At 53.1% G+C, this 8,746-nt stretch overlaps 1 protein-coding gene and 1 long non-coding RNA gene across 2 annotated transcripts in view; one reads left to right on the top strand and one right to left on the bottom strand.

The window, feature by feature from the left end:
* LOC139035128 (uncharacterized) overlaps positions 1-8,746 on the bottom strand; it is a 238,080-nt gene that overhangs the window by 227,118 nt on the left and 2,216 nt on the right. The window lies entirely within an intron of this gene.
* LINGO4 (leucine rich repeat and Ig domain containing 4) lies at positions 419-4,237 on the top strand. Its single transcript, XM_020874332.2, has one exon. It carries the CDS (start codon positions 1,683-1,685, stop codon positions 3,555-3,557), a length of 1,875 nt encoding a protein of 624 aa, XP_020729991.2. The 5' UTR covers positions 419-1,682; the 3' UTR covers positions 3,558-4,237.

The following is an 8,746-nucleotide window of genomic DNA, read 5'->3' as shown; positions in this document are numbered from 1 at the left end:
GCACTTTTGCTCAATGCAGGAAAGAAGGAAGAGCAGGAACTGCAGCAGTAGTGATAAAGAGCTAGCTGTCAGGTGGACTTCCCAGGACAGGCACTGGGGGAGGGGGGCAGGGATGAGGGAAGCTGGGACATTGCTCCTTGGAGAACTCTTAGCATGCCATCCATACCTGTTAGGTTGGGAACAGGGGAGCCTGCTCAGTAGCCTCAGCTGGGCCATTCTTTCTCATGCCCAAGCCCCAGAACAGTGTCCCACATCCCTTGCTCTTTCAGTCTCTTTCTGCAGTTCCTGAATTACTATGGTCCTCTGAAATAGCTGTAGGGTAGCCACCTGAATGATCCTTGTGGGAGGGGGTATAGTGTGGGAAATAAAGGGGAAAAAAATCACACTCTCTTTAACTGTCTTTCCTAAGTTCCACCTGGGAGAAAATGGCCCATGTGGTAGAAAGTTGACATCATAGGGCCCAGAAAGACAGAAGTCTGAAAGGTCAAAGGTGACTGGGTTATGCAGCTAGAAAGAAACCCAGGCATCCTGCCTCCCAGGGAGCATTAGTTTGCTCTTGTCCTATCTCTGCAGCCATCCCTTGCCAATTCCAGTACCTCCCCTCTCTTGGGGTCCCAGTGGTCATTAGACAGGGTGGGTCCATGGGATCTTTTCTCCTCTGTCACCTCATTCAGCCTCCAGTGGTCATCATAGCCACCATCTTCCTAATTTTGCCCAGGCACCTGGCACCCAGAAACTTACTTTAAGTTGACAGGCTGGGCGCACAGCCTGTGCGGAGATCTCCTATGCCAGCCAAGGGCCTGCCTACTCCCACCACGGTATCTTCAGACACTGTCCCTCCTCACTCGTCTATGCCTCCCTGGCTCCCAGCGTGTCTCTTGTGCATTTCTCAGGCAACAGAGGCCAAAGGCGATAAGAGATCTCTCTCAGACTCCCACACCGGGTTTGAATCAAAACAGCACGGAGGGGAATGAGAGAAGCCTAAGTCTGAGGGCCAAGCAAATAATGCTCAGGCCTCTCTTGGGTCCCTTACACCAGCAACGTCATCCACAGAGGAGGTGGGCTACCCTTGGGGCTCTGGTGAGGGATTCATGTGTGCCCTGTATCCTCTGCCACATTTACTGTGCAGCTTGGCTGTCATCCACAAGGCGTTCTGGGGAGATTGCCTCGTGTTAGTCTGGGGCCTCAGGCCCTGGGCCAGGCTGGAGGAGGGCAGAGAGGCAGTGAATGGAGCCTGGGGGGTGGGGGGCGAATTGAGGTCCACCTGCTTTCCAGGCGTGGATGACTTAGTCAAGGTGAGGCCTCTCTCCAATGAGGATCCAGGGATATGACCCCCTTAAGCCTTAGACAAAGCTGTGGGCAGATAAAATGAAAGAAGAGTGGGCAGAGAGGGACAGGGCAGAGACTAGGAGAGCAGCTGTCCGGAGAAGGGACCTAGGTATTTCTGGATCTCTGAGATAGAGGGAAACTCAAAAGTTATTTCCCTGCTGCTTCCTGTCATGTTCCCATAAAACCTTCCCCACTGGACTAGGGTTCCATGAGCTAGTAAGCACTTGGCCTGTTACCCAGGGGTGGTGGAGGGTAGTAGAGAGTCCCCAGAGAGGAGGCTCCAGTGGGTGTACGCCAGAATCTCTCCTGTGTCTGCACACTACCTGGCCAAGCTGAGACAATCTCTCTCCTCTATGGAGGCTCAGGGAAATCCATGGTACCCATCATCTGAGCCACTTTCCAAAAAGGGCCATGTCATCCTCTGTTCCAGGAGCAAAGAGGGCATGGCTGTGGCCACAGCTCCAAAGAAAGCCTGGCCCCCATGGCCCCCGGTCTTTTTCCTGCTCCTCCTGCCGGCGGTGGGGAGCAGCGGCACCTGCCCCGCTGTGTGTGACTGCACCTCCCACCCCCAGGCCGTGCTGTGCGCCCACCGGCGACTGGAGGCTGTCCCGGGGGGACTCCCACGAGACACCGAGCTCCTGGACCTGAGTGGGAACCGCCTGTGGGGGCTTCAGCAGGGAATGCTCTCCCGCCTGGGCCAGCTCCGGGAGCTGGACCTGAGCTACAACCAGCTCTCCACCCTGGAGCCGGGGGCCTTCCATGGCCTGCACAGCCTACTCACCCTGAGGCTGCAGGGCAACCGGCTGCGAATCATGGGGCCGGGGGTCTTCTCGGGCCTGTCTGCCCTCACACTGCTGGACCTTCGCCTCAACCAGATCGTCCTCTTCCTTGACGGCGCTTTCAGGGAGCTAGGCAGCCTCCAGCAGCTGGAGGTTGGGGACAACCACCTGGTGTTTGTGGCTCCGGGAGCCTTTGCCGGGTTGGCCAAGCTGAGCACCCTCACCCTGGAGCGCTGCAACCTCAGCACCGTGCCTGGCCCAGCCCTGGCCCGTCTCCCGGCACTGGGGGCCCTGAGGCTCCGAGAACTGGACATTGGGAGGCTGCCAGCGGGGGCGCTGCGGGGGCTGGGGCAGCTAAGGGAGCTGGAGATCCACCACTGGCCATCTCTGGAGGCTCTGGAACCAGGGAGCCTGGGCGGGCTCAATCTCAGCAGCCTGGCCATCACCCACTGCAATCTGAGCTCGGTGCCCTTCCAAGCACTGCACCACCTGAGCTTCCTCAGGGTCTTGGATCTTTCTCGGAACCCCATCTCAGCCATCCCAGCACGGAGGCTCAGTTCCCTGGTGCGGCTCCAGGAGCTCCGACTGTCGGGTGCCTGCCTCACCTCCATTGCAGCCCACGCCTTCCATGGCTTGACAGCCTTCCATCTCCTGGATGTGGCAGACAACGCCCTTCAGACACTGGAGGAAACAGCCTTCCCTTCTCCAGACAAACTGGTCACCCTGAGGCTGTCAGGCAACCCCCTGACCTGTGACTGCCGCCTCCTCTGGCTGCTCCGGCTCCGCCGCCGCCTGGACTTTGGCTCTACCCCACCTGCCTGTGCTGGCCCCCAGCATGTCCAGGGGAAAAGCCTGAGGGAGTTTTCAGACATCCTACCTCCAGGGCACTTCACCTGCCGACCAGCCCTGATCCGAAAATCTGGGCCGCGCTGGGTCGTGGCTGAGGAGGGAGGGCATGCTGTTTTCTCCTGCTCTGGAGATGGGGACCCGGCCCCCACCGTCTCCTGGATGAGGCCTCAGGGGGTTCGGCTGGGGAGGGCTGGGAGAGTAAGGGTCCTCCAGGATGGGACACTGGAGATCCGCTCTGTGCAGCTCCGGGATAGAGGGGCCTATGTCTGTGTGGTCAGCAACGTGGCAGGGAATGACTCCCTGAGGGCCTGGCTGGAAGTGATCCAAGTTGAACCACCGAATGGCACTCTCTCTGACCCCAACATCACCTCGCCAGGGATCCCAGGGCCTTTCTTTTTGGACAGCAGAGGCATAGCTATGGTGCTGGCGGTTGGCTTCCTCCCCTTCCTCACCTCAGTGACCCTCTGTTTTGGCCTCATCGCCCTCTGGAGCAAAGGCAAAGGCCGGGTCAAACATCACATGACCTTCGACTTTGTGGCACCTCGGACCTCTGGGGATAAGAACTCTGGGGGTAACCGGGTCACTGCCAAGCTCTTCTGACCTTTCCTTCCACAGTGGGGCCTCATCTAGGCCAGCTTCAGATACCACAGTGGGAGAGAACCAAGGCTGCTCAGACTGGACGTTCATCCCAAACGGCCCAGATCTTCCCCACCTCCTGCCCACACCACTCCAGCAGCATATGCTGCTTCCTCAGTTTAAGGCAGTTTAAACTGCCTCCTTTGCAGTTTAAGGGTAGCATTGTCATCTCTTCCCTGAGGGTCCCAGGAAACGGAAGGTGTAGATCCTGTAGTCAGCCCAGCCCTGCCCACACACCACATACAAAGCAGGAACTATAACCCTCCAGTCTGCTAGTCTAAACTCCAGACTTCCTTCACATACACTTATACATACCCTCAATAACCAATACCAATTGCCAACCGCAGCGATAAGGCTACTTCAGGGGTGGGGCTGGAAAGTGCAACTGCTTCTTGGAGTCTGCTCTGTGTTCAGGTAGTGTCTCTCTCTCCCTCTTGCTGCTCTGTCCCCTCTCTAGGCACAAGGAACTAAGGCCAGTGACCGCAAGCTAAAGAGAAGAGGATGTGACGGGGGAGTGGGGAAGGGGCAGACTACATGCTGGCACTGGGTCTGCATGAGCCCCCACCCCCGCCATATCATTACAGCTGCTGTCACATCATTAAACCTGCTATCAAAAGGCCACGACAGTGGCAGCCACAACTAAATGTGATTGCTCGAGTTTTCTTTACTTCAGTCTTTTCCACCCCTTCTTTCTGTCAGAGTCCTGTTTCCTACCCTTCTGCCTGCCTATTAAACCTATAACCCAGTGACCTTGCCTGAATCTAATGAGTCTGACAGCCAAAGGTTTATACAAAAGGTTGTCCGCCATGCCTGAAAAGATCAGCACCCCCAGCCCAGTTCTATGTCAGCCCTTTCCTCTGCGTGCTCCATCTCCAGAGATGGGGCAGAGAGTCTCTGCCTTCCAAAGGATCCTTCTGCAGAAATTCCAACCCAGGACACCCAGCTCCTCCCCTTTCTTTCTCATTCTGGTTGGACTCTCCCTACCATTCCTAGTGGATTTGCAGATCCCTAGTGCCCTTGGTTGGAGAAGGCAATGGCACCCCACTCCAGTACTCTTGCCTGGAAAATCCCATGGATGGAGGAGCCTGGTAGGCTGCAGTCCATGGGGTCACTAAGAGTCAGACACGACAGAGCGACTTCACTTTCATTTTTTCCTTTCATGCATTGGAGAAGGAAATGGCAACCCACTCCAGTGTTCTTGCCTGGAGAATCCCAGGGATGGGGTCACACAGAGTCGGACATGACTGAAGTGACGCAGCAGCAGCAGCAGCAGCAGCGCCGTTAGTGGAAGGCAAGAGAACGTCCACAAAATGCTAACAAAAACGAGAATCTGCAGCTGTCAAAGGAGAGAGACCCAGAACACAACAGGACTAGGTTTGGAGGAGCAAGGTGGGAGGGGCACTGCAAGCTCTAGTGAAAAGTGGAGGGAAGAAGGAGCAGCAGGAACTACACGCCTTTCTGCTGTCCTTACAGAGACCCCAGATGCTGAGGTGGAGTGGGAGGAGAAGATGCTGACTGCCTCTGAATGTGCTTCAAAGAGAGGGCAAAGCAGTGCCAGAAAAAGTGGAGATGCTGCGAGCTCAAGAGAGGTAGAAGGAATCTCAGCATCATAGGAAGGGGAGGAGTGAAAGGAGAGGAAAGGAGCTGGGAGGAGGGACCAAGAAGTGGAGAGTCACGAGGTCCCGGGGAGCCTCTCTTTCTCCCTCCCTCTCTGCAGCAGCATCTGCACAGCATCCCCAGTTCCCCTCCATCTTCTGGGCCCCCACCCATCCCTCACCCAACAATCCGCAAGCATCATCAGCTTCCAAGCCATTCCTGCTGTCATAGTCCTTGCTCTGGGGAGACTCTACTCCCAGCCCAAACTATCCCTGACAGGTGAGAGAAGCTGGTGCCATATGGAGGCAGCCAGACTTCACCAGTAGGCAAACTCTTCAACGGGGCAGAGGTGGGAATATGGGGGTGGGGTGGGGAGGATGCAGAGGTGAATGTGAAACCCAGCAGTTTGGAGAGTGAGGCTGGGGAATTAGGCAATCTTGAGTACCCTGGAGCCTCCAACCCTGCCCCCCACCGCACAGACAGTTCTCTTAGCCTTGCAGCAACCTCTCCTCCCCAGGTTATAAGACACCAGAAAGGTTCCCCTGGGGCACGCCCCTCTTCCCCCATCTCCAAAATCTTCCACCAGCTGCTTGTTAGATTTGGACTTGGAGGACAGGTGCTAGAACTTCTCGTTTCAATTGTGCACACTGCAATGCAGAAAAGGGCAGGAGCAGCATTGCAGTTCAGAGAAATCTTCTCTGGGAAGCACCCCCACCCTGAGGCAGTGGGGAACAGATGACATGTGTCTGGATCAGGAGCTGCTGTTGCCTGAGCCCCACAGCCTCCAGAACTGCCCAGGAGAAATAGTCCCTTGTGCTGTGCTGTGCCGAGTCGCTCTGTCGTGTCCAACTCTTTTCAACCCCAAGGACTGTAGCCTGCCAGGCTCCTCTGTCCATGGGGGTTCTCCAGACAAGAATACTGGAATGGGTTGCCATGCCCTCCTCCAGGGGATCTTCCCAACCCAGGGATCAAACCCAAGTCTCCCACATTGCACCTGGATTCTTTACCGGTTGAGCTACCAGGGAAGTCCCGCGAGTCACTGAGGTGATTTCAAATTTTCTGGTATCATATTGAAAAAAAAAAAAAGCAACAGATACAATTAATTTTAAGACTATAGTTTATTTAACCCAGCGTACCCAAACTATGATCATTTTCAACATGTTATCAATATAAAAATGAGTGATGAAATATTCCACATTTTTTTTTCGTACTAGGCCTTTGAAACAGTATATCCTTTACACTTACGGCACATTCCAATTTGATAACTAAATTTTTGCCAGAAATATCTGATCTGTATTTAGGTTTCATAAAATTCACTGTTGAAAAAATCAACTCATATATCCAAGTTGTTCCAACCATATTAAAAGTTTTCTAAGGACTTCCCTGGTAGTCCAGTGGTTAAGACTCTGTGCTTCCACTGTAGGGGGGCATGGTTCCAATCCCTGGTTAGGGAACTAAGATCCCATGTGTAGCTCAGTGTAGCCAAAAAAAGTTTTTCATAAATAAATACTGGTTTTAACACTTAAATTAACTGAAATGAAATAAATTTTAAATTCCACTCCTCAGTCACACCAGCTATCTTTCAAGTGTTCAATAGCTACATGTAGCCAGTGGCTACTGTATTAGACAACACAGCTCCAGATGTTATAACTCTAGGTGTAGACTAGGGCCTCCTCAGCACAGGTAGGAAAATTCCTCCCCCCCCCCCAAACACATTCAACCTAGAGGAGATGCCTGTGGGGCTCCCCCACCCCCACTACCACCTCTTGTTCTCCTGATAGAGCCTTTCCAGAGCACCTTCAAGGAGTGACACTAATTACTGTAACAAGGTTACTGGGACGAGCACTTGTACCACAGCTTGTATCATCATCAGCAAGCCAACTGCTTACCTCACCTGTCTGGAAAGGCTGCTTTAGCTGGGGTGGCGGGGTGGGGTATGTGTCTGTGTGTGGACAAGTGTGTGATGACAACCAAAGACATGGGCTAGTGGTATGTGTGTATGTGCAGGAATGTTATGGTCCACATCACAGGCACCCCAATGCCAGCTCTCCCCTGGGGTGACAGCTGTGGAGACAGAAAAGAAATAACACTTATTTTATGTCAGTGGTTATATGTAGGATTTCTAATTTAACCCTCACATCAACCCTATAAGGTAGGGAATCTTGGCTGATGGAACTAAAGGTCAGGTAGATTAAGTAACATGCTCGAGTACACAGAGCTAATTAGTAAGGGAGCTGCTTCTGAACTTAGGGCTATCTGATTCAAAAGCCAAATGCTTTCCACAACATTGTCGTATAGTTCCAGTCACTGCTCTCATTACCCGCTTCCCCAGGGTCTCTCGGCTGCAGGAACTGACCTGTGAGAAAGGTAAAATCCAGGGGACATCCTCTGCCCCACCTACTCTGACCAACTCTTAAGGAAAACTGGGGTCAGTTGTTGATCCTCACCTTCTTTCAGTAACTCTAATGCACCTGATTCGGGAAGCAGAGGATCAGTTGTTGGTTTTTAATCTTTTTTTCTCAATCTCCTCTCCCAATGTCCTTACCTCCGCCCCAGGGACCAGCAGAAAGGAGCAGAAATTCCAGAAATCAGATGAAATGCCTGGATGCCAGCAACACAGCCTCTTGTGATTAAAAATGGAGGCTTCAGATTTCATAGGTGCTTTTCAGAGTCCTAAGCTCAACAACCTCTTAGATTATAGAGCGCCAGCTCAGGAATTTCCAGTATGGTGGGACGATTGGTGAACTGCCTTACTCTCGAGAAGAATTCAGCTCTTTTCACCTGCCTACTCCTGCTTGAGAGAACCTTCCTGAGGTCATCCTGCCCAATCCTCTCTCTACCCCTCCCTCTCTTTCATTTCAGACACGATCTCATCTAAGCTGAGAGAAGTTTGGACCCAAAGACATTCTGGCAGCACTTCCACACTCCCTATTTTGGTTCCTGAGATACTCTAATTTCCCTACATCCTTTGCTGGGCTGTTTTCCTGATTCAAAGGCAGAGCATGCTGCAAGGCAATGATCCTTAACTTTGAGGGTTACAGACCCCTGTGAGAATACCTGGTGCATGCAACGGACAAAAATGCTTCTAGAACCTCTGCTGGGAGAAGCCTCAGGTGGCAGGGAGAAAGGTGAAGGCTTAGGCTGCCTGTGCTCTCCAGGTCCATTAGCGGCAAAGAGAAAAGGCTAGGAAGGGCTATGGTGTGAAGTAGCTAATTGCATAAGTAAGAGCAAGTGATTGGACAGATCCTATAAGAAAACATACTGTTGCCTCCAGCTGCTCTGCTCCCCTCCCCGCCACCATTTTCCCCGGAGCATCTATCTCTCAGAGAGATGCAGGAGGCTTTGGGTAGGACTTTTGCTCTAAGAAGTCAGTGGGGTGGTGATGCAGGCTGGAGAGTGTGAGAGATAAAGAACTCCTGAATCCTCTTCCACCAAACTGCTTTGTAAAGGGGAATTAAGGAGGAAGACTTCGAGCTGGATGGTGGTGGCCAGAGAGGCCGAGGAGAGTGTCTCTCTCCTAGGACACCTGCCACAACTCATTAATCTGACCTAAAGAC

The sequence above is a fragment of the Odocoileus virginianus genome, chromosome 5 (assembly GCF_023699985.2).
Source record: "Odocoileus virginianus isolate 20LAN1187 ecotype Illinois chromosome 5, Ovbor_1.2, whole genome shotgun sequence".
Lineage (NCBI taxonomy): Eukaryota > Metazoa > Chordata > Mammalia > Artiodactyla > Cervidae > Odocoileus > Odocoileus virginianus.
This window is presented reverse-complemented; position numbering and strand designations above follow the sequence as displayed.

What these genes read in the sequence shown, in the direction of transcription:
- LINGO4 (XM_020874332.2), top strand. Translation starts at nt 1,683, where the DNA reads ATGGAGGCTCAGGGAAATCCATGGTACCCATCATCTGAGCCACTTTCC.